The sequence below is a fragment of the Chanos chanos genome, chromosome 9 (assembly GCF_902362185.1).
Source record: "Chanos chanos chromosome 9, fChaCha1.1, whole genome shotgun sequence".
NCBI classification, from domain to species: Eukaryota; Metazoa; Chordata; class Actinopteri; order Gonorynchiformes; family Chanidae; genus Chanos; species Chanos chanos.
Genome location: NC_044503.1, coordinates 3,501,208 through 3,526,207, shown reverse-complemented (window position 1 = coordinate 3,526,207; position 25,000 = coordinate 3,501,208). Strand labels below are relative to the sequence as shown.

Here is a 25,000-nt window from a genome sequence, read left to right as displayed (position 1 = left end):
CCACCACTCAAATCTCATTCATCGCTCATTCAGTCTTTCAGACCTGACCAAAAAAACATCAAATAATCGTTGTCAGTGGCTTGCCAGATTCTTTGATCTATTTTGATTTTAAACTCTCTCTCTCTCTCTCTCTCTCTCTCTCTCTCTCTCACACACACACACACACACACACACACACACACACACACAGCAGCCTCCCCTGCTGTCTGTCTGCCTCAAATGTGAGCCATCTAGAGGTGTGAGACTCTGTTACACTGCCCTGCTTATGACTTTTTCTAATAAATGTAATACCAGAGGCAGGGGAGGTGGACCGGCCCATGTACATTAAAATTCATGGGCAAAAAAAAAAAAAAAAAGGCAATAACCACCCCCTCTACACACGCTCCTACCCCCCCACCCCCCCACCCCCACCCCACCCCACCCCCCACACATCCTACTACCATCATCATCACCATATCTCTGTACCCATACATTCTCTCCCAATCCCACCGTCCACCCCCACACTCACCCCTCTACACACGATCCTACCCCCCCCCACACACACACACACACCCCCACACACTCACCCCTCTACCATCACCATCACCATCACCCTGTACCCATACATTCTCTCCCAATCTTAATCTGTCTTCTAACCATATCCATCCTCTCTCTCTCCCCCTCTCCCCCTTCTCTCCCTCTCTCTCTCTCTCTCTCTCCCTCTCCCTCTCTCTCTCTCTCTCTCTCTCTCTCTCCCTCTCCCTCTCCCTCTCTCTCTCTTCTTATTTCTCTCTGCTTTCTTCTTTTTATATATATATATATATGTGTGTGTGTGTGTGTGTGTGTGTGTGTGCGCGTGCGTGTGTGTGTGTGTGTGTGTTTTCCTTCTCTGCCTCTGCCAGGTTTTGATTTGCACTGTCAGAAAATTGCTTTTTCAATATCGGTCTCTCTAATTATGAATGCCGCTAAAGGGGTCGTGCCATCGGAATGCCAATAAACGTCTCGGCGAATTCTTTACGCTCAGGGCCAGTTCCTGTGCACCACAAGGCACAGGGCAGCCAGAAAAATCAACAATATTATTTTTATTTTATTTTTCATCTTGTGTCATAAAGATTGAGGGATCAAGCATTCAAACAAGTCAGAAAATATTGATGAGTTTAGCAACATTTCAAATTATTTTATACATTTTATACAATTGGGCAGACCACAGTTTTACTGCACTGTGTCAAGGACGACAACAACACTGTTAAAATTAAGAATTAGTACTGAAAATAGTTCAGAAAACTGCTCACCAGACCTGACACTGTACATCTATATTTTATTTTTGTGTTATGATTACGAGGGGTTAAAAATATTGGTTAAAAGCATTGATATAAAAGAGAATTTATTGTTATAACAATAATATTCAGAGATTTTAAATTGCAGAAAAAAATTTACGACAGAAACTTAATTTCACCTTCTTTTCTATAAACACCGAAAGAGTTAAATATTTTTCCCAGCAGTTTTCAGCGTATTTGATTGACGTTTGGAGCACCACAATAGTGACGTTCTCCAATCAGCAAACGGTCAGTTCACCCCACGTGGGTGCTCTATGCGCTGATTGGCTGCTCTTGCAACTGTTGATTGTGGCTGGGTCAAACCCCACGTGGAGATTTCATTCAATCATTGAACAATTCCACTGCAGCCTATTTTCTATTGAAATTCTACATGTTCTGTATGTAAAATTAGAACGGTCCGTTGGGGGGAGGAGGGGGTGAAAGCAGACAGTAAACAAAAACAATTTTTTAATTGGTCAGCACTGGATGAGTTATACGTGAAGAAATATCAGAGAGAAACAACAAAAGGCCTATTTTAATTTTTGGGAAAATTTTGCTCTAGAAAAGTCTCCATTGTAGTATTGTATAAAGCTTACACCAATGCAGAATAGCTTTGATCTCATCAAGAGATTTAGACTGCCCTACTTTATGTAATATACACACTATACCACTAAGCATAATAAATAAATAAATAAATAAATAAATAAATAAAAGCAGAATGAAAATACGAAACCTTTAGCTTTTGAGCTAACTAGCCTTTAAATTATACCCTACCCGTCTCTTCCCCCACCCCTGTCGGGGCAAATGCGTGTCTTGTTTCTCTCAAGAAAACAACTCGTATACCCCCCATTGAAAATCCAGGAGTGGACCGGGGAGGGAGGACTGAGTGAAAAGAACACGAAGAAGGAAGGAGCGTTGTGTGAGGGGAGTGGGACAGTGCGCGAGACAAAAGAGGCTGAGGCTGCGTTGATGACTGTCGTGTCCGCCTCGGGAGCAAGACAACTACCTAACCATCTTGTGTGTGTGTGTGTTTTTTTTTTTTTCGTCTTGATTTTTGACGAGAATATATAACAGGCTTTGGGAGAACATTGGGAAGTGAGTGTCTGTATTCTCTTATTGGGGAAGTGCGACGCAGAGAGAGAGAGAGAGGGAGGCTCGCGGCAGCGACTGGGTGCATCTTTAGATATATTGTGTTTCCATTCTGTGGGCTGGCGAGAAACCAGAACAAAGGGAGTCTTGAGTAAGGAATGAGCGAGCTGAGACTAGCTTTACCATCGCCGCCTCTGAAACAAGGCCAAATGTGCTTCTGAGACCGACGAAAAGCTGAAACTCTTTCGCTTCTGTAGGGTACGAACCTTTAAAATAACGGGGAGAGAAGACGGTTAAACCAAAACAAACCGCCATCCGAAATGTTTCCTCAGAATCGACCTCCGGTAAGTAGCCTAACCTACTTATTCAAATTTGTGGTTTGAATTATTCTCAACCTACACTACTGTCGTATTTTACATCTTTCTGAAAGCTGTATTGAAAACCACCTTTGCTTTTATTTTGTTTTGATGTTTCAAACCTCTTCCTCTCTTACGGAGTTCACCCATCTTCTCTTCAAAAAAACAAAACAAAAACTTGGGCGAGTGATCAGCGCTTTTAGATTCGAGGGTGGGCATTGCTTTAGAGAAAACAACTGCGTTTTATTCGTGACCGCAGAAGTAGGTCTAATACGAGTATTTGTGGCCACAATTGCTACACAGTTGCTACACCTTTCCTTAAAAAAGAGAAAAGTTTATTTACTATTCAGTGGTGCAAAATTCCTCGACGAAACGGCCTCAGCGATTGATACGTATTTAACGCTTAAATTTGACCTTTCAGTTGTTAGATGCAGTATTAAAGTCTCCTTGTTTTAGGAACGAAAGAGCCCAAACCGGTGAAAATTCGCGAAGTCCTCCTCGTCTGTCTTTTTTTGTGTGCAAGAAGATGAACGTTAGTCACCTGTCCCTTGTGTCCACTAACTAATACACTTCAGTTCTGAGAATTCTAAAAAATCTTCATAATCCGTCTCGTTTTATTCTTTGTTGCTGTGTTCCTGTTGGATCTCAAGTGCTTTATTTAGAACTACTCACAATTCATGTCGTGAGTCCCACCCGGCCTAGAGCCGTGTTTATTTATCTGGTTGCTAAACACCTTGGTGAGAAGAATATACAAGTGTTTGCTTTGGTTTTAAGGTAATAATCTTCGGGAATAGAATTGATTTGTCCCTCATTTTTATTAGTGTAAAGTACTCACTAAGACAGAAGGCCTTGGTCTGTTTTGTTCAATAGTTAAGGATGCACAAAGACAATACAAAAGTTTCAAGGCTAAAGCTATGACACTGTTAATCAGGAACTCTTCTAAATCCTTTGTTAAAATATGTATGTTTGGGTTCTTGTAGATTGAGTCTGCAAGCCACAAGCCTTGATCATGGAAAGAAAACACTTATTACACTGGCTGCACTTCAGATGCCTTCCAAAGACTTTAGAATAATCTACCCCCCCCCACACACACACACACACACACACGCACCCACACCCCCAACACCTCACCCAAGAATGCTTTGACATGCATTTCCTCAGGGATGGAAATGAGTGTGCCATAGAGAGACAGAGAGAGTGTTAAAGATTACGACAGTGAAGCCGGAATGCACTGGGAATCAGAGGAATACTGTCATGGATTGTAGTATTTCCTGGATATTATCTGGGAGAAGTGTTAAGAGATTATTCGCTGTTGCTTCATCCAGTACACTGCCGGGTGGTGGACGTGTGAGAGTGTGTGTGTGTGTGTGTGTGTGTGCGTGTGTGTGTGTGTGTGTGTGGGGGGGGGGTCACGTTTTAGGGTCACAACTCTGCATCCACTCTCTCCCTCATCCAAGACCTCTGCTCTTGCGTTGTCAAGCAGTGAGTCGGTCGTTAGATGGGTTCGGTTTTACAGCTCCTGTTACAGTTTCCTCCTTGCCTCTTTTGCGAAGATGACATTACTGCTGAGGTCACGGTTTAAGGGTGTATGAAAGCAGCGTGTGAGAACTCGAGCTGTTTCGAAACTTCATCGATAACCTGAAGAGTCGGAGCATATCTGCATGGACACGAAAAAAGTCTCAATGTCAAATCAACCGGAATCAGCTCTGTCTTTTGAAGAGTTCATTTTACTGAGCAATGTTCTACCGGCGCAATGATCCAGCTGCGATGTGAACACGTCAGAATTTGAAGTTGACATCACCGCAATAGCTTGTTGGGTAACCAAGGCCCAAACAGTGTAACAACCAGTTACTGTTTAAAAAACAAACAAACAGACAAACAAAAAAAACAAAAACAAAAACAAATAACAAAACATGCACCTGTGAACTCTTAGTGGAGTTCTGTTCTTTTTCATTTGTCGTAAAGCTTAAGAAAGGAAGCGGCTACATGCCACAGAGTTACCTCTGACTCATTAGTCTTCCGCTGGATAGTGCATCTAAAAAAAAAAAAAAAAAAAAAATTCCTCCTCTAGAGGTCTTTAGTCGTTGCTTTATTCTTCCAAAGAAACTCCTCCACCTCTTCCGCCCGTCCTCTTCAGCCATGGTGAACTTTTTGTTTGTTTGTTTGTTTGTTTCTGGTTGAATCCTGAAGTTAAGGTGGGCACTGGTGTTTGATTAAACCCTCAAAAGGTGTGGTAGTTTAAAAGGTCCTTTGGGCCTTTTGTTCAAAGAGTTCAACTGGTAATGTTTAAACACGGGCTGATATCCACTGTGAGTCACATGATTCATTTTAGACCTTATGTCGAACATAATGCAAGCAAAACTCTTGTATACGCGTTAATGTTGACATGCCTGTAACCCAAACCTGTAAAGTTGCAACACACACACACACACACACACACGGCCCTTAGCAGTTCTCATAAACAACCCAACCCAAACTAAATTACTATGTCCATTAGAGCCATGTTGCTAAACATCTGGTAATGCCGTGTGTGCTGTCTGTGCATCCTCTGTGAAAAGTATGCCCTGCCCTGAGGACCAGATTGGAGCAGTCAGCATTTCCTGCATCTCTTATCTGCCCCCTGATTGATCTTCGAGTCTTGTCCGGCTGCTTCCAGAAGGTTCTTCTTCCGCTGGACAGCTAAGGAAAGAGTAGAATATGACCCAATTTAGAATCGATTCCAACCTCCAGAACCTTCCAGAGGTTCTGAAACCTGTGTGTGTGTGTGTGTGTGTTTCAGGTTCGCTACAAAAGTGTTTTCCTCCCGTGTCATCCCCTTGGGGTGACGAGACATGTTGGTATGACTGGGGCATTGGAACATCTAATTTATGATGTCATCTGATGATTGGGTGCCTGACTAGTATATTTAAAAGCTCTAGTCTGGGGCAGGAATCAATAGTGCAAAGTAGGCAAAGTGAAGGTACTGGTCATGAGGGTTGGGAATGCAGGCATCAGTATGATGGTGATTCCGTAGTGATCCCTTGATGGGTTGAATGAAACGCTGGAGACGTTACCCGAGTCGTTGCTTCAAGATTGGCCAGAGGGGGCCGGGGGAAGGGGTTCGAGGGCCGATTTGTGATGTGACTCAACACTTAAAATCCTCAAGCAGCGCGAACATCCTGCTAACAGCGTCCAGAGCGGGCACTGCTGGGCAACCTGTGTGTTAACTGACCGATGCCCAACACTCGCAGCAACGTCTAAAGGCTCCGGGTGGAGGTATCCGGGCCAGCTTGACAGGAGTGGTGGAACCGTGATGCCGAATTCTCCAAGACGGAAAGAACAAGTAGTCCCTAGGTTACCCAATAAAACGAGGCACCTACAGCAATTAACACAGCTGACAGCCAAGCTGCTTGGCATAGCTAATGTGTCCTGACAGCGAGGAAATTTGAATAACGAGCTTTCGGAGAAAAGAGAAAGATGTGTGGCTCTAATGAAACAGGTGCTTGGCAGCATCTCTCTTTCTCTCTCTCTCTCTCTCTCTCTCTCTCTCTCTCTCTCTCTCTCACAAGTTAAAGTTTACGGGGGCTTTCCTGTAAACCCCACATAGTTGCTGGGGTTGGGAGATCAATGAACGGGGCAGCGGTGTGTCAGATTCCTGCTGCGGATGCTTTAAAAATGCAAATAACCGGCGGTTGTTGACACTGTATTTGAATTATTTAGCACGAGAGACTTGAACTTCAAACACTTGATCAAAGAGAGCCAGTACATTACTTGTAAACGCTGAGGTAAAGGGTTTGCTAATGAAAACTGAAAAGACCGTTGGAAGTACTAGCGCTAAGCTAACGCTAACTTGCTCTTACCCCTGAAAACTGCCGTTCCCAAACCCCCCCCCCCCCCCCCTCCCCGAGGTTGCCTCACGCGAGCGCGTCCCATGTTTACTCCAACGATTTATTTTCTGGGAAAGCGCAATATAATTAGCTGGCTCGCTACGTTAGCTCCCAGGGGCATCTCTCAACGAGGTTGCAGTGAGGGCTGGAGGAGAATCATTAGCGGATTATATATAGAACTTGTTTGCAGATGCTGGAGGATTCGCCCCATTTATCTGTGTGCCGTCATGTTTCTCCTTCTCTAGAGCCAACTTGTAAATGCTAATAAAACGCTATCGTAAAAATCGAAGTAAATCGCAGGTTATACGAGGCTAGTTTTTAAACACATATTGTAACCGAAAATAGAACGGTTTAAGTCATTTCGGCATGAAAGTAAAGACGTATTTTGTCAAAGGTTAGGAGAGTGGCAAGTGTGTTGACGCAGTTTTGGATGTGGGTCATGGCGGGAGGCCGCAGAGGTTTACATGCGGTGTAACATTTCTGGACGGATGAGTATGTGTGTGTGTGTGAGAGAGAGAGAGAGAGAGAGAGCACAGCTCTGCTTCCAGCCACAGCACTGACAGAATGAAAAGAGATGTGGTTTGGAACCCCGTTGAGATATGAGCAGCAGGGTTTCTGGAAGTATCAGAGGATAATTGTGTGTGTGTGTGTGTGTGTGTGTGTGTGTGAGAGAGAGAGAGAGAGAGAGTGAATGAGTATTGTGAAAGGGGCTGGGTGGTGTGTGTGTGTGTGTGTGTGTGTGTGTGTGTTTATACACGTGTGCATGCATTAAGATTGCTCATTTCTAGTGGTGGTTTACATCTGTTGGTGTGTGAGCTTCAGCACACGCACACACATGTTGTATGTTTAGCATTTGTTTTATATGTCTGTGTGAGTGGGTGGGTGTATGGGTGTGAGGCCATTGTGGTTTAGTGGTATCCACTATGTAATTAGAGCAAGAGAAATGAAAACAGTGATCGCATGCAGGGAATACCACAATGTGTATGTGTGTGTGTGTGTGTGTGTGCGCGCCTGCCTTTTACTTTTAATAGGAGACTGATTCTACTTTGGGCAGCTGGAATGCTCTGCAGACTTTGGCCTGACAGCATTGGCCATCCTTAGCCGATTAGCACGTGAAAGCTTTAGGAATCTTAAAAGGTTCGTCAGAGTGAATTTAGCCCCTGCTTAAAGTCATTACCGTCGCAGGGTTTGCCCGCCGTGGGCCTTCCCGGGACACTCGGGAAGCCACACAAGGGGAGATTTAATCGGTACTATTGACCCGACTCAGACCATCTCAAGGTTTGTGCTGTAGAGACTGCTCTCACCTCCCAGGGGGGGGAGGAGGCGCAGATCGGGAGTGACCGGACAGGGCAAGGCCAACGGGACAGGAGGACACTGCGGTTTCTGTTTTTAGTAAATCGGAAATATCCGCGCGCAGATATTTCTGACACGCGCTCTCCGCCTGCACTGTCTTCCATAGATCCTGATAACCTGTTGTGTTTCTTTTCCTTTCTTTTCTTTTCTTTTCTTTCTTTTTTTTTTTTTTTTTTTTGTGGGTATAGAAGTCACCCTCCCATGGTCTGTTCCTTCAGCGATGAGGCAAAGAGGCAAACAGTGAGACAGCGCCATTTTTGCAGCGGTCGGGGGAAGATGGCGACAACAGATGGGACGCGTCCGCAAAAAAGCATCTGTAAACATGCTTGATATTTTTTTTTTTTTTTAAAAAGAGTGTTTTCTTAAAGACAGCAATTCATCTGCTTTTAATCTTTTTTCGTTGTTGCGCTTTTACCTTAAAACAGCTCTGTGAGCTGTGGTTTGATGGGCGGCATTGGCTTTGATAACTCAATTCCAATATTGCTAATGTTAGCTTCCTTAAAGCCGTACGGAGCACATGAGGAGAGCATCTGACTGGATCCAGGCTGGAATCTCTCTTACCCTCATGGGTTCCCATTGTTTGAAAGTGACTTCAGCTTTATTGTATCATCTCAAAAATTCAGCCACGGCAGCCAGCGGAAGGCACCGGGCATCGGTTTCAGGAGTTGTTTTATTGCAAGAAGACTCTGGTGAAAAGATGAGGAGCTCCTAGAAGTTTCTAGAAGCTTTTCCTCAAGTTTCGTTGGCAGGGAGAGTGTAGTTGCTGAAATTAGTCTGTAAACAGAGTACTCCTTTGTTGTGAAGGTGCTGTTTTGCCGAATTCCCCTCTCTTTTCAAAGTATGTCTTGTAATGTATGCCGTGACAGATGATGGACTCCCCAGTCTTAGAGCCAGAATGGATGTTCCTCTGTAGCCGTAGTCATTAGACTCCTCTGTGTCGGAGCCGAAATGGCTGACGTATTGCAGTAATAGTCACTGGACCTCTCGGTGTCAACGAGACTCACTACCATTAAATGACACTCCACTCTCCTGTTCCTAGCAAAGGCCTGCACTCTCTCTCTTTCCGGAAGTCTCTTCACGCCTCTTCACAAAGGCACATAATAGGTGCATAGCAGAGAGAGGGCGAGTGTGAGAGAGAGAGAGAGAAAGAGAAGGAGGGAACAGACTAGTATCACCCCCCCCTCCCCCTCTTCTCCTCCCTCATAGTCTTGTTTCTCTGGCTCTTTTTTTCCATTCTTGGTGGAGTAATTGGGATGTGTGTGTGTGTGCGTGTGTGTCTGTGTGTGTGTTTGTGTGTGTGAGGACAGGGATCTGGACAGCAGATTGAATCAGAGGACTGCAGAGAGGAGGAGGAGGAGGGGGGGGGGGGGGAGGGGGAGGGGGGGGCCTCGTTAGGTGCTTTAACAATGCATGGAACTCTACTCTGAGTCTCAGCCAAGAGGTGCTGATAAACGCCCCCCCCCCCCCCCCAACACTACCCCCCATTTCTCCCCCTCTGATGAAGCGTTAGGGTTGCCTGCTGAATTTCTAGCCTGCTGCAAACAACCCCACACCCCACCCCCACACCCCTGCCCTCTAGGCTACACTCTTCTCTTGTGAACAGACCCCCCCACCCGGCATCCCAAACTCATGGACACGCGCGTGCACGTGTGCACGTGCGCACATGCGCGTGTGCGTGTGTGTGTGTGTGTGTGTGTGCTGTACTGACGCACAGTCCGCCTGTGGGAACCTTAACCCTCCTTTGTACTCCGTTGGCGCGTAGTGATTTCTGTGAAACATTATAAGCGTTCTTTAACTCTTATTCCAACTTTTTTCTTCCTTGTCTTTTTTTTTTAATTTATTTCTCTTCACATAACACAAAGACCCTGTTCTGAAATTGGAGCAACTGCATCTCATTGGCTATTGATGCCGTTCGTCACATATTTGGTGAAGTTGCAGTTAATTGTAGTCTTTGTTTTTCTCTCTCTCTCTCTCTCTCTCTCTCTCTCTCTCTGTGCTCATTAAAGAACAAGACTGGCTTGACGTGAGAGTGTGTTGCACCAGACTAGCTGGTGTGAGGCTGACAGAAACTCAGAGAGACAGACGGACGGACAGCCTCATGTAGGAGAGCTGGGGAGGGCTTTGTGTGTCTGTCTCTCGGCATTACCCTGAGGCTCTTGCTCCTAATTGCAGAGAGTCTGTGGGGAGCAGAGAGCCTGCAGGGGGTTACCATACTGATGGGCCGTCCTTTTCTCTCTCTCTCTCTCTCTCTCTCTCTCCCTCTCTGTCCCTCCCTCCCTCCCTCTCCCTTCCTTTAATCCACATCCTTCGTTTTCATCAAACATCTTAATTCAGTGCAGAGCTCCAGCCTCCCTCTCTCTCTCCCTCTCTCTCTCTCTCTCTCTCTCTCGTGCACACACACACACACACACACACACACACACACGCTCACATAGGCAGACATACACATCTGTCCCTGATGCTTTGTCCTCACACAATAGCCTGTGTGGAACAGCAGCCCACCCCACTGTTGGAGCATTCCGCACCAGAAAGCTTGTCTTTCATCTGTGTCCTTCAGCACTGTGCTCTCTCCCTCTCTCTCTCCCCCCTCTCCCTCTCTCTCTCTTACTGTACTCTGTCTTCCAACTCACACACCTACTGCAGCACTGCATAAACTGCTGCACTTACAACACAGTCTACTGCAACATCCAGCACAGTCTACGGCGAAACAACCAACACAGCCTTTTTCAAAACCGTTCACTCCGGTGCATGGCATATTCTGTTACCGGCCTTCCGTAGCACACGGGCACAGTCTATTAAAACACAGTCTACTGCAACACACAGCTATATCTGTTACAGGACAGTCTAGTACGACACACAGCACAGCCTTTGGCGGCGTAGTCCACTAACCGCACGGCAGCTTCGATTACAGGGTTCATGTCCCGCCAGCTGCCAGTGACTTTTTCCCCGAATTCAGACGTGTCCACTGTCAGAGCGCGTGAGACACATGTTCGGCGCGGCACGGTGTCTCAGGCTGGCCTGTGTGACCTGTCTGATTGTTTATGCGGGCAGATTCGGACTCATTAGGACGTCATTTTTCGCCCGTGAAGGTTCTGTCGTCACGCGCTCACTGTTTCCGGTTCACGTCATTATTTGTGTTAACATGAATGATTTCATTCATAATGAAGTGATGCTTTGCGCCAGGAATACAGTACAGTTTATAACTGCAGTCCTTTTTTTTTCCAGAGGAATACCTGTGGATTGATAAAAAAAAAAAAACCAAAAAACCAAACTGACCTGTTTTTATTTATTTATTTTTTTACAGGCACCTCTTCAGCCACCCCCGGGGTCCTCAGCATCAGCAGCAGCCGCAGCCGCAGCCGCGGCTGCAGCCTCAGGGACTGCGCAGTCCCTGAAACTCACCTACCCAGAAACCCTGGACCGCATCAAAGAGGAGTTCCAGTTCCTTCAGACCCAGTACCACAGGTACCAAATTGGTTCTGTTTAGAATGCCGGTCTAATTTTATTTTTTTCTGAGCTCAACTTTTTCATTCTAAAAGCAAGGCTCTGTAGTCCAGTCCTGGAAGGCTGACAAAGCACCAGGACCTCAGTCCTCCAGGACTGGGTTTTCGGGGAACCCTTGATTCAAGTATTTAAATATCAGTAATATCCAGATTTTTTTTTTTTGGAAATATTGTCAGCTTTAATCGATATCAAGATATAGCCGATTGAAATTTAGAAATTTTCAAAACTTAAGTGGAAGCGTAGTTCTCATCTCAACATTCCCAGCCAATCAGTACTCGGTACTCAAGGTTTGCGCCCCTCCAGAGTGGGTGTGGCCAAAGTGGGTGTGGCCACAGTTCGCGTGACCATAGTGGGTGCATACAGTTTAAAAAACGCTGCAAGTTGTAAGTTTGGGTGAGATCCATGGTTGTAATAAAATGCATATTAAAAGTCAGCACAGAGCAGCGCTGATGAGACTAGGTCATCTCTATCAACTGAACAGCAGACAAGAGATTTGGAAAGGTTTTTTTTTTTTTTTTTTTTATAAAGGTATTTTTTAAGAGAGGTATTTCTTTTAAGAATGGTTTTTTTTTAAGTCATTTAAAGGATGATCAACCAGCAGGGTTATTGTTGTACAGTTTTTGGGGTTTTTTTTGTGCAGAATCAAGTTTTTTTTTTTTTTTTCTCTGTCACAGAGAATCATCTCTTTCTCCTGTAGTTTCCAAATCTTTTGGCGTTGCTTTAGAGAATGCATATCTGGGGAACACACACACACATACACACACACACACACTCTCTCTCTCTCTCTCTTTTGATTCTGTGGGCTTGTGTTGGTGTTTGATGTGCACTTTGACGCTCAGGAATGTGGCCAGACCAGGCATGACTGGCGAGGATTGTGGGAAATTTCTCTGCCGTCCCCACCACCTCCCACCCCACCTCCTCTCCGACTGTCCCCACCTCCCTCCCTCCCTCTCTCCCTCTCTCCCTCCCTCTCTCTCTCTCCCTCCCTCCCTCTCTCTCTCTCTCTCCCTCCCTCTCTCTCTCTCTCTCTGTTGTCCTGGAACACCTTCACACGGTTGCTGTTTTCATTCTTTTTGCCAGCGCTGGCAGTTCTACGCTCTTCTCCCCAAACCCTTATTGTTGGACCGCTTTCCCGTCTCAGGCCTGGCACACACTCAAAGACTCTTGCTACAAATAGGAGAGCGTTGCTTTAAAACGGGTCCCCGGCGCCAGTTCCACCTGAACTGTACTAGTGTCCAAACCCCCCCCCCCACCCCCAACTGCAAAGCAAACTCCGCAAGCCCACACACAAAACGTGACCTTTTTATACCATTAAAAAATACATATATATGGTAGTGTTGTGTGATTTGTACCAAGTTTCCTATGGGGAGGGGGGAGTTGGCACATAATTATTGATATAAACACAAAATATTTGATAATACAACAGAGGCCTGGGTGTGAGGAGGAAGCGTAAGATATTTGCTGATGTAACAGTGCGAAGGTTTTGTGTTATGACCAAGCAAACATGAGGTGAAGCTCCGTGAGTGGATGCCATAGGTTCTTTCTATAGGGGAAGACCCTAAGGAAAAAAAAAAAAAGGCAGAACTCTCTCTGTGCGGTGAAATTTCAGCACGGCATAAATCCTTTTCGGTCAGACGCTAGTCGGGCAGATTAGCGCCTTTCTGCCTTCGGCACCGTTCGGCTCAGTCCACCGAAAGTCTTAACTAGCTTTGGATTCCAAACAGCGCTCTCTCACTCTGCTGGAGCCACTGAGGTGCTAATCGGGTTCTAGGTAAAACACACACACAGTACAGAAATACGTGACCAGGTCAGTGGATAGAAATAGCAGGGCTTAAATAATTTTAGTTCTGTTGATTACGGTTGGAACCCTGATTGCAGCCGCTCTGGCCTGGATTACGAGGCAGGAAAGAAACGAAGGTGAAGGGGATTTAGAGAGAGATGAGTTGAAGGTGATATAGTGCGTGTGCATGTGTGTGTGCGTGTGTAGTAGAATTACGGATGACTCCTACAGGAGGAATATGAACGAGAGGCAGTAATTCTAAGCGAGAAAGCTGAAGTGGTGTGAACATGCCTCTAAAATGAATACGGCATAGTTTAGCATAGCAGGGAGGCAGGATAAGGTGTGTGTATGTGAGAAAGAGACAGACGGACACAAACGAGAGAGTGATAGAGGGAAAGAAACAGACCATGTGACCTGAGCATGTGTTCTAGAACCCAGAGAGGCAACGAGTCCTGTTGTTGTAACATTTAGACATCAAGAAGCACTCGCGCGTTCGCTCACTTGTTCACTCATCGAACACCTTCGAATCCTCTTCCTGTCACTCAAGCACATGCTAAAACACTCATTCGCTCACTGTCTCAGCCTCTGACGCTTTTAACCTCTCACTCGTTCACTTGCTGATGCGCTAACAGATTCCCTCGCAAACTCACGCCGTAAATCATTCATTCACACGCACTCACTCACTTTTTATCCCCTCTTTTTATCCCTTCTTTTTATCCCTTCTTTTTATCCCTTCTTTTTAAGATTTTACCGGCTCAGTTACACTCACTCACTCTTTCTTTCTCTCTCTCCCTCTCTCTCTTTCTCTCTCCCTCCCTCTCGTTCTCTCTCTGTCTCTCTCACTCACACACACACACACACACACTTTCAATCATTCATTCACTCTCACTGACTTAACCTTCCTTTTTAAACTTTTACCTACTCAGTAGTAGTGTTCTCACACACATTTGCACATAGCTTCCAGATGTTTGTATTAAACCAGAGATGCTGTGTTAATGTGCTTTGCCCTGTGGCTCTGGCTTACACACACACTGTGTGTGTCTGTCTGTGTGTCTGTGCATTTGTGTGTGTGTGTGTGTGTGAGTGTGAGCGTGTGTAATATTCAATATGACTAAGTCTGGGTGGCACGGTGGGTTTGGCTTTAACTGTAACGTCTGGGGTTTGTGGTTGACATCTCTGTTGCTCCACGTGTTTGTGTGTGTGTGTGTGTGTGTGTGTGTGTGTGTGTGTGTGTGTGAATGTGTGTGGCACAGGCCCTTGCTAACTGACTGATTGTGTGTGTGTGTGTGTGTGTGTGTGTGTGTGAATCGACATGAGCATGTGTTTGTGGTTGACAGTCTGTCTGTGTGTGAGGGCTTTGCGTGTGTTTGTGTGTGTGTGTGTGTGTGTGTGTGTGTGTGTGTGTGTGTGTCTGTCTTTAAGTATGTTCCCATGGAAGAAGGAGGATCCTCTAATGTTCTTGGGTGAGTAAGAGAATCGGTTGTGTGTGTGTGTGTGTGAGTGTGTGTGCGCGTGTGTGTATTGTGGAAGTCTTAGTGTGGCTTGTCATGGGTTGACAAGTTCATTAGGGAAAGCATTGAAAAAAAAACACACAATCCACTGGCATATATATGTATGTGTATATATATATATGTAGAGAGAGAGAGAGAGAGAGAGAGAAAAAATGAGGGGGCAGAGAGAGAGAGAACACATTCATATGAGTATGTAGCAACTCATTATATTTAATAGTGTTGAAGTTCAAACTTCTAACATCTCGGTGCTTACACTGAAATATTTCAAGTGCCACTTGGGTACCACACACTGCCTGTGTGTGTGTGTGTGTCGAGTCTCATAGCCTGATAAAAAGTATGTCGTATAGATTAGACGAAGCCGGTTTGTTATTAGTGCAGATTTTCCTCTCTTGAGTGCCAACTCGATCAAATGCCAAATTAGAGTGCGTGTTGTAACAGCTTTTTTTTGTTGTTGTTGTTTTTTAGTTTAGAGCCAAGTTTGTGCACAGGGGTGTGGATACGTTGGGAAAGCTGCTCGTTACTTTGGTGTCTAATCAACAAAAGGTGGTTTGTCACCATGTATCTGCTTTAACATACATACTGTTATGTTTGTGTGTGTGTGTGTGTGTATATGTGTGATCTCAAGAGGACGCTAACAGAGCAGGATGCAAGAATATAAGTGTGTGTGTGTGTAGGTGAGAGAGAGAGAGAGCGCTTGTGGTGTGTGTTTGTATGCTTGAGAGAGAGAGAGAGAGAGAGAGAGAGAGAGAGAGAGAGAGAGAGAGAGAGAGAGAGTGTGTTTGTCCTGGGGTGTGTTTGTGTGTGCGTACATTTGTGTGTGGGTGCGAGTCTTTGAGAAAGGGAGAGATATTGGGGTAGTGTGTGTGTACGAGAGAAAGCTCACTGTGTATGTGTGCTTCTTTGCATATGTGTGAGAGGACAGAGAGAGAGAGAAAGGTTGTGTGTGTGTGTGTTAGACAGACCAATTGGATTGTGTGTGTGTGTGTGTGTGTGCACGCATTAGACAGACCAATTGGATTTTGTGTGTGTGTGTGTGTGTGTGTGTGTGTGTGTGTGTGTGTGTGTGTGTGTGTGTGTGTGTTAGACAGACCGATTCGATTGTGTGTGTGTGTGTGTGTGTTAGACAGACTGATTGGATTGTGTGTGTGTGTGTGTGTGTGTGTGTGTGTTAGACAGACTGATTGGATTGTGTGTGTGTGTGTGTTAGACAGACCGATTGGATTGTGTGTATATGCGCGCGGGCGCGCGTGTGTGTGTTAGGAATAATGGCACTGTGCTGACTTGGCTGTCGTATTGCTGGCTGTCTGCAGATTTGTTGCACACACCGATGATCATCTTATCTTCTGTCAGCGTGAGCGAGCAGGTCTCTCTCGCTCACTCACTTTTTCTCTCTCTCTCTCTCTCTCTCTCTCTCTCTCTCTCTCAGTAGCTGACTGAACACTATGAAGCCAAAGACTAATTATTACAGGCAATCATTTCTACATGAAATGCTCAGTGCTTCCTCCCCCTCCTTTCCTCCCCTGCTCCCCCCAGCCCCCCATCTCTCTCTCGCGCACACACACACACACACACTTGCACACTCTACACATTTTCTCCCGTCTTTCAAATAGAAGGAAGTTTAGTGAGACTGATGTATTGTTTTGGTGTTAATAAATACACGGAGCCTTCTCAGATACTTTACGCATTAGCTTTAGCGTTTAGCGTGCTGGTGCTAGTTATGCTTGCTGAATTTGACCTTTCGAGTCCTAATTCCACATTAGCCCTGATTGAGCTGCTGAACGCCAGCTAACCCCAATACCTCACTCTACGCGCGCTCCGTTCTGATGGGAACTGGATGGTGCATGTGAAATTCGGGCCTTTTCCTTTTTAAACTGTCTTTGATGAACATATTTGATTTTTTAAAACGTTTAAATTAGCCGTCGCGCACATGCTAATGAGCAGTCGCATGTTAATGTTCGAAACGTGCATGTTTTTACCTCCAAAACTTCACGCTAGGGAACAACGCCATTTGCAATGCAACCGAAACTATCGGGGGAAAATTTGGGGGATACATGACGGTGGAGCGGGAGAGAAAGGGGGGGGGGGGGGGGGGGAGAGAGACAGGGAGAGAAGAAAAAAAATTCTGCCATGCTGCGTGAATGTACATAGACACAGATAGATTTGTCAGTTTTCGGAAATCCTGAGATGGTCAGAGAGCGGGAGGGGTGTGGATTTTTTTTTTTTTCTCTTCTTTCTTTTTTTTTTCTGTTGAGGCGAGGCAATTCCACTCTAATAAAATTTATCAGGGGAATGAATTTAATCCTCTCGGGTTCCTTGTGCACCCCACCCCTCCTTCTCGCTCTCGTTCTCTCTCCTCCTCTCCCCCTCTCCCCTCCCTCTCTCCCTCACTCGCTCACGGTGATAAATGAGTCAATTACGGGCGCGCGAGAGGTGGCGGCTGAAGGAGAGAGCGGATGTGCTGTTATTACCTGTTGCAGGCGGGTAATGTTGCAGTATTAATCATATTCTAATTTCCCAAGCCCTCACACACTCACCCCGCATAAATCTACCGCCTGCAAACAAGTCAGCATGCCTGCCAAAGACTGAAATACAGCAGGGTGTGTGTGTGTGTGTGTGTGTGTGTGTGCGCGCGTGCGCGTGTGTGCATGTGTGTGTGAGTGAGTGAGTTATAGAGGACGTTGGTGAGGTGACGGGTCTTCCCATGGATTAGCTTATGGATTCTCGCACTCTAGAGGTCCTGTAGGTTGTCACACACACTCTCTCTCTCTCCAAATGACTGTGCTGTGTTTTGGGGGTGAATGGATGAAGATGCTATGCAGTTATTAGTTGTGCTCAAGACACAGCTCAAACTACATGCACACCACACATACACACACACACACACACACACACAAATGCACGTGCACAGTCTACACATATGTACACACACTACATGTAAATGCACACACTCACACATATACTGTATATGTATCCACACACACACACACACCTTCAGATGCTGTTCCAGTCCATAGCTTGAATGCGTATTATGTTGGAAGAGAAATCTGTGTCTGAGAAATGTGGCCTTTTGAGAACGCCATCTGATTGTCAAATCTGACTCCTCAAAATATTTTCTCTCTTAGTTTGTGAATATCAATGTGTTCTATATTGCTAGAATGTTTGTAACATGTATGACTTCACTCAGGAATCTTGAGGAGTTCTCTTCTACTGCAGGTAAAGCAGTGTAGTTTGCGTGAACACCTAAGCGCTTCGTATGGAATTTTTGGTTTCAGTGTTGGAGGACATTTAAAGGTTTGTTTGTTTTTTTTCTTAACTGAGAATCTCTCTCTCTCTCTCTCTCTCTCTCTCTCTCTCTCTCTCTTGTCTCCTCTAGTCTGAAGTTGGAGTGTGAGAAACTGGCCACAGAGAAGACTGAAATCCAAAGACATTATGTCATGGTAAGAGAGACAGTCTCTTCTTATCCAATCAGAGCTCTGAGGTTTCACACAGAGATGAGAGAGGCAGACTTCATTCATACATTAACACCCATCAGTTCTGGCTCCTGGGCAGGGAATCAGCATGACTTTTATATATGTGTGTGTCTATGTGTGTGTGTGTGTGTGTGTGTGTGTGTGTGTGTGTGTGTATATATATATATATATATATATATATATATATATATATATATATATATATAAAATGTACATCAAAGCCAGCCAGCCTGGCTCTGAACACATACAGACACTGACATGCGCGCGCGTGCGCGCGCACACACACACACACATAGACTCTCTCACGCTCTCCGTCTCTCTCTCTCTCTTACACACTCACAAACACACACACACTCACGCACACATATCCCAACGCACATGCTGGGGAGTCTTCTACTGTGTGGTGCTTTCGTGAAGCTTGGTCAAGTCTGATGATCATCTAATGCAGACACACACGCACACACACACACACACTCTTAGGAAAACAGCGAGTCTCAAGCTGAGACACAGCAGTGACTGAACACACACACGTATACCCACATTCCGCATTCCCTTCAATCTGGAGCCCATCAAATCCACGTCCTGGCATCTCAAAGAATCCCTAACCACGGCTGGCATCGCACTGCCCAGTGCCAGCCCTGCCAACAGGAGCTGTATGCTTGGCACCGCACTCAACACAGACGCCTGGCAAGCATCAAATCCATCTCTCCCTATTTTTTTTTTTTTTTTTTTTTTGGCCGGTAATTTTAGAGGCCTGAAGTCGCCTAGCAACAGTGGGTTCTCTTGGCAGCAGCTGTCAAAAAAAAGGGTTCTCTGATTGAAAGGCTGTACGACTCTCGCATACGGAACTGCTGTTCCGTTTTTACACACACACACACACACACACACACACACACACACAGACACACATACACACACCTCTCTTCTGCCAAGCCTGTGTTTAGCTGCCAGTTGACTGCACAGACCTGCCTCTCTGGGGATGAGGAAAAAATGCCAGAGATGAAGAGTTTTTTCCTCCAGCTTTTAAATGGAGACACGTGATTGATACTGTATAGAATTCTTTTTTTTTTTACATCACACATACGATGAAAAGAGACAATGCAACACAAAATCATAAAACATAAAAACATTTATATTGTGTGTGTGTGTCTCTGTGCTGTGTAAAAGTGCACTCTGCTTTGTGTGTTGGGTTAGAATACGCATGTGTCAGGTAAGAGTGTGTGTGTGTGTGTGTGTATAGATATGTGTATGTGTATGTTCTGTATATAACTTATTTATTTGTTTATTTCTAGTATTATGAGATGTCATATGGCCTGAACATCGAGATGCATAAACAGGTCAGTTTTATTCACTATGAAATCTTTCTCTCTGCCTGTCTGCCCCTTGCTCGCTCTCTCTCTCTCTCTCTCTTTTTCTTTCTCTCTCTCTCTCTCCTTCTATCTGTCTCTATCTCTCACTCTCTCAAACAATAAATTAATAAAGATTTCTCCCCCTTGTGTCTTTCATATTTAAACCCTTTCACGACCATGTGATTCGTGTTCGTCTGGCTGAAAAATTCATAAACTTGATTTTCAAATAAAAAATTTGTTTGAAGGAGATTCGTAAAAATGGCCTGTCTTTGTAAGGAGCCGGAACAGGACAGAACCTCCTTTTGTGTCCCCATAAATCCCATTTCAGCATCCCTCTCTCCTGACCTTCATGTCCTGCTTTTTAATATCCCTCCTCTCTCTCTCTCTCTCTCTCTCTCTCTCTCTTCTTTGCTCTCCCTTCTTCACCCTCTCACTCTCTTTGCTCCTTTGAATTCTCTCTCTCTCTCTCTCTCTCCCTCTCTCTCTCTCTCTCTCTCTCTCTCTCTCTTTCCCTCTCCCTCTGCTGCAGACATTTGCTCCGTGCTGAATTTCATTTTAAATCAGGTCACTGACTTCAGTATGTCTGTTGTCTCTCTTCTTTCCTTTTGCCTTTTCAATTCCGCCGCTTATGACATGCACCATGAATTTACCCTTCTAACATAAACTCTCACTCTCTCTCTCTGTCTGTCTGTCTCTCACTTTCTCTCTCTCTGTCTCTCAGTTTCTCTCTCTCTCTCTCAGTTTCTCTTTCTCTCTCAGTCTCTCTCTCAGTTTCTCTCTCTCTCTCTCTTTCTGTCTCTCTCTCTGTCTCTTTCTCTCTCTCTCTGTCTGTCTCTCTCTCTCTCTCTGTCTCTTTCTCTCTCTCTCTGTCTGTCTCTCTCTCTCTCTGTCTCTCTCTCTCTCTCTCAGTCTCTCTCTCTCTCATACATCTCGCCTCATTTGCTGTCATTTCTATAACTGCACGAGCCCCTCAGCTGCCCTCCCCCGCTTTTTTTTCTCCTCTGCTGTTTTGATCCACTCTCTTTATTCTCTGCCTTCTTCTCTCTCTCTCTCTCTTTCCCTTTCTCTCTCTCCCTCTCTCTGTCTCCCTTTTTTTCTCCTGCTCTCTCACATGCACACACTCACTCATTCACTGGCACAAATACACACACTCTCTTTCTCTCTCTCTTTCTCTTCCTCTCTCTCATTTTCTTTTGCTCCCTCTCATTCTGTTTCTCTACCTCTCTCTCCCTCACCCTCTCCCCTCACCCTCCCCTCTCCTAATCTCTCTCTCTCTCTCTCTCTCTCTCTCTCTCTCTCTCTCTCTCTCTCTCTCTCTCCCTCTCCTGAAGATGTCATTTGGTTGTTGGCGTTCTCTAACAAGAAATCATTGTGTTTCCCAAGGGGAGTCTAGTGATGGATTTGTGGAGGAGGTTGGGGGTGGTGTGCATTCTGCTTTTTTTCTGAAGGATGGAGGGAGGGGGAAGGAAGGATGGCTGGGCAGCGAGAGAGAGAGAGAGAGAGAGAGAGAGGGAGGAAGAATTGAAAGCGGGGGTGGGGGTGGGGGGTGCATTCACCACAGCGTCAATAATTCACTTAAGGGAAATTTGGAAGCTCTGAGAGAGAGAGAGAGACGCGAGTCAGCCCGAGGCAGCCAGGGGGCAGCAGCTGTCAGCATGACGAATGGCCCATGGGTCAGAAAGAGGTTGTCATGGCGACGGTAGCACGCATATCATTAGCACGCAGTGGGGGCTTTTGTTTGAGCCGATGCTAAATGAGCACGAGAGGAGCCAGGCTGTCCGGCCGGCCGGTGACGTCACTTAAGTTATCTGAAACCCCCGAAACGTTTTTTGTGTTGATTAAAAATGGTCTGAAATTGTTCGTTATTCGTTGCCAAACACGATTTATCTTTGTAGACTGCGAAAGTCCCTGCTAACGTCCTTGCCTGTCACGAACCCCTTTAATCGTCGTTTTGTGTGTACCTAGCTTCTGAAATGTGGTATATTGCAAATCCCTAAACTGACAATGTATAACGCCACCGTACCATTGTTCGCTACTGAGTAACTAAAAGAAAAAAATATCACTGTTTAATCCCTGATAACTTTTTACATACGTAAGAAAAACTAGAACATTTGCGTCAGAACAATTTACATCCTATAGTAAAAAAAAACTCCAAAGAAAATGCATTTACCACATAATTTCATGCCAAGTCATGCTCAGATTTCATATTCAAATGTATTTTAAAGTTGCTCTTTTTTAAGTTGGTAAGGAAAATCGCGACACGGTGGGGGGCAGTAAAATGAGGAGTTGGGAAGCCAGACACTCAGGACAAACCAAGAAAACTATGGTCAAAACGGTTCTCTTGTAATGTCACCGGCTGTGCGGTCATATGTTTACCTTTATAAATCAAGCCAGGGCTAGCGCTACGAGAGTGTTGCAATAACCGCGGTACTTAACGCTAGCCACAGTGCTAACTGAGGGTCTAAGGGACAAACCAAGACCGAAGAATCCACTGACCCGCTGAGAAAAAGTCGAACGTACCACAGCGGCAGTGCCCGCGGCCTCTCTCGCTCTCAGCAGATGCCAGGCCATGAATATTTCACCCACACACACTATCTGTGAACCATATTTGCATGAACCAGATGTGCAGAACTGAAATATTCACCAGGCGGCTTACGCTCTCTCTCTCTCTCTGTGTGTGTGTGTGTGTTCGTTCGTTTTCTGTTTACACTTTACACTGCTGTAGCAGGTTGCAGACTTTCCGAGACACTGAATGAATTCTCATTCTCTCTCTCACTCTTCCTGTCTCTCTCTCTCTCTCCCACTCTCCCTGTCTCTCTCTCTTTCCCTGTCTCTCCCCTTCTCCCCAGACGGAGATTGCTAAACGGCTGAACGTGATCTGTGCTCAGCTCATCCCATTCTTGTCACAGGAGGTAAGACACACACACACACACACACGGAACGCATCGCGTAAGCACAAGACGTACAGAACATGCCACATTGCTTGTCACACTCTGATAGATGGACACACACACACACGCACACACAGATTCTCACTCGCTCTCACGCATGCTGAGAATCACTCCCTTCACATTCTCTGTCTGGCATTCTAATTGAACTGTCGTGAATGCCATTTGAAGGTGTATTGTTATTCCAGCCACTCCTCTTCTTCACGAGAATATCGCAAGCACAGCATGGCTACAGCCTGCCTCCGGGCATTTTCAGAATGATTATAAAATAAAATATAAGACAGATAAGAAATCGCCTTCTGTTTTCTGCCCGCGTTTAAAATGGCGCACACTTCTCAGACTTCTGACGAGAAAATCGGCTCGTGCTCCGAATGCCGACGTTATATTTTTTTTAACCGGTCGACTCTATCCTGAGCTTTTTTTTTTTTTAAAAAAAAAAAAAACACTTTAAATTATACGCAGACACTCCCTGGACAGGCGTCGATGCGTTTGTTTGTTTGTGTTTTTCTCCTTTTTTTTTCTTTTCTTTTTTTCTATTTCTTTTCTTTTTAGAGTAAACCTCATACAAATCTTATTCTCTTCACCTCAGCACCAGCAGCAGGTGGTCCAGGCGATGGAGCGCGCGAAGCAGGTGACTATGGGAGAACTGAATGCTTCCATAGGGGTACGTGGACTCCCCCCTCTGCCTCCCCCAGTGTGTACCTCCATCTTCTCACTCCCTTTTTGATTTCTGTTTTAACAATGTCGCTTTGTTTGCTTGGTTTTTTTTTTTTGTTTGTTTTTGTTTTTTTGCTTTGTTTTGCTTTCCATTTCAGTTATGTTACAAGAGGAAGTTTGGTGCCAGATTGAGGTTGGGAAAATGATCAGAAATGAACACAACAGCTTCTCTTTTTAATTTGCTTATTTGGACATTGTTGTTGTTGTTGTTGTTGTTGTTGTTTTTTATTCTAAACTAGAATTATTTTGTGACTGTTCTTTCTCTCTCTTTTTTTTTTACCTCTTACTTAGAAACAAGTTGGTTTTGAGTTCATTATTATTCACATAGAGTGTATGTTTCTCAAAAACATCTCTCTCATTTTTCCATATTCAACCCCATGACCTCAGTCTGTTCAAGTGGTTTTTGATTGGCCTATTTAGTTTCTGCTCAGTAGTCTATGCTGTGGGCCCTGATTATGTCTATTGTTTGCTGCTGTGGTTCTCTCTCTCTCTCTCTCTCTCTCGCTCTCTCTCTCTCTCTTTCTTTCTTTCTCTTTCTTTCTTTTTCTCTCCTCTTACCAGAGTTTCTCTTCCTGTTTCAGCCCTAACCAGTATAAACCCAGAATAGGTCACATCCACACAGGGTACTGATGGAACTGGTCATGCATGCATTCCCTTTATCTCTGCACTGTAGCCTCCAGCTAGGAAACAGTGCAGCTTCAAGCCTCCAGTGTATTTGTGTTTACTTTTCTTCTCTCTCTCGCTCTCTCTCTCTCTCTCTCTCTCTCTCTCTCTCTCACGCACACGCACGCACGCACACACGCACACGCACACACACACACACTCCCTTCTTATTTGATATCTCTGCCCCACCATTCCATGACCCATCTCTCTCTCTCTCTTTTCCCTCGCTCTCCCTCCCTCCAGCAACAGCTGCAGGCACAGCATCTTTCCCAGCACGGAGCTCAGGGTCTCCCCGTGGCCCCCCACCCCTCCGGACTGCCTCACCCCGGCCTGGCCCTCGGAGGCGGCTCGGGGCTGCTGGCCCTGTCCGGGGCCCTGGGGGCACAGCTAGCTGCCAAAGACGAGAGGGCCCATCTGGAGGCGGCGGCCGCGGCGGCCGCCGCCGCAGCGGAGCACCACAGAGGTACGTGCATGGACCACGCACGCTCGCGCTGTGTGTGTGTGTGTGTGTGTGTGTGTGTGTGTGTGTGTGAGAGAGCGTGCGTGCGTGCTTGTGCCTTAAAAGTGACTGTTACTGTGTACAGTGTGTCTGTGTGTGTGTGTGTGTGTGTGTGTGTGAGACCCAGTACTGGTCTGTGGTCGTTTTTCTGTAGATCAGTAAATGCATTCTCAGTTCCACACTCTTTACTCATCTCTGTTTTCTGTGACAGCTGCGTAACATGGGTTTCACTTTATTTGGATGTGTGTGTGTGTGGTTGTGTGTGTGTGTGTGTGTTTTGCAGGTGAGGTTGTGTCTGTGCGTTTATAGAGTGGAAGGGGTCTGTGAGCATGTGAGGGGTAGTGTGTGTGTGTGTGTGTGTGTGTGTATTGAGGATGATGAATGTGTGTATGCTGAGTGAGAGGGGTGTGTGTGTGTGTGTTGGTAGTCATGTTTTGTTGTTTTTTTTTTGTTTTGGCTGCTTTCGGGGTCATGGGGTGATGCCGCCTGTTCTGTATGCAGATCGTGAGGCAGGACCGGTGAGTTCGAAAATCTCTGTCTCTCTCTCTCTCTCTCTCTCTCTTTATTCCTCTCTCTTCTCCCCTGTGCTTTCTTTCCTGC

The 25,000-nt window shown here is 45.5% G+C and overlaps 1 protein-coding gene across 4 annotated transcripts in view; it reads left to right on the top strand.

Moving 5' to 3' along the window:
- The first annotated feature begins 2,609 nt into the window (after positions 1-2,609).
- The window catches only part of tle2a (TLE family member 2, transcriptional corepressor a), a 30,677-nt gene continuing 8,286 nt past the window's right edge, over positions 2,610-25,000 (top strand). For 2 of the 4 annotated variants that reach the window (XM_030783730.1, XM_030783731.1), the window contains exons 1-5: positions 18,174-18,191; positions 19,517-19,561; positions 22,423-22,485; positions 23,111-23,185; positions 24,145-24,368. In XM_030783730.1, coding sequence (XP_030639590.1) covers positions 18,189-18,191; positions 19,517-19,561; positions 22,423-22,485; positions 23,111-23,185; positions 24,145-24,368 — 410 coding nt within the window. In that variant the 5' untranslated portion in view covers positions 18,174-18,188. Of the gene's footprint in view, positions 2,729-11,263; positions 11,425-18,127; positions 18,192-19,516; positions 19,562-22,422; positions 22,486-23,110; positions 23,216-24,144; positions 24,395-24,880; positions 24,919-25,000 lie in introns of those variants that run through there. The other 2 variants (XM_030783729.1, XM_030783727.1) reach the window with 2 other exon arrangements.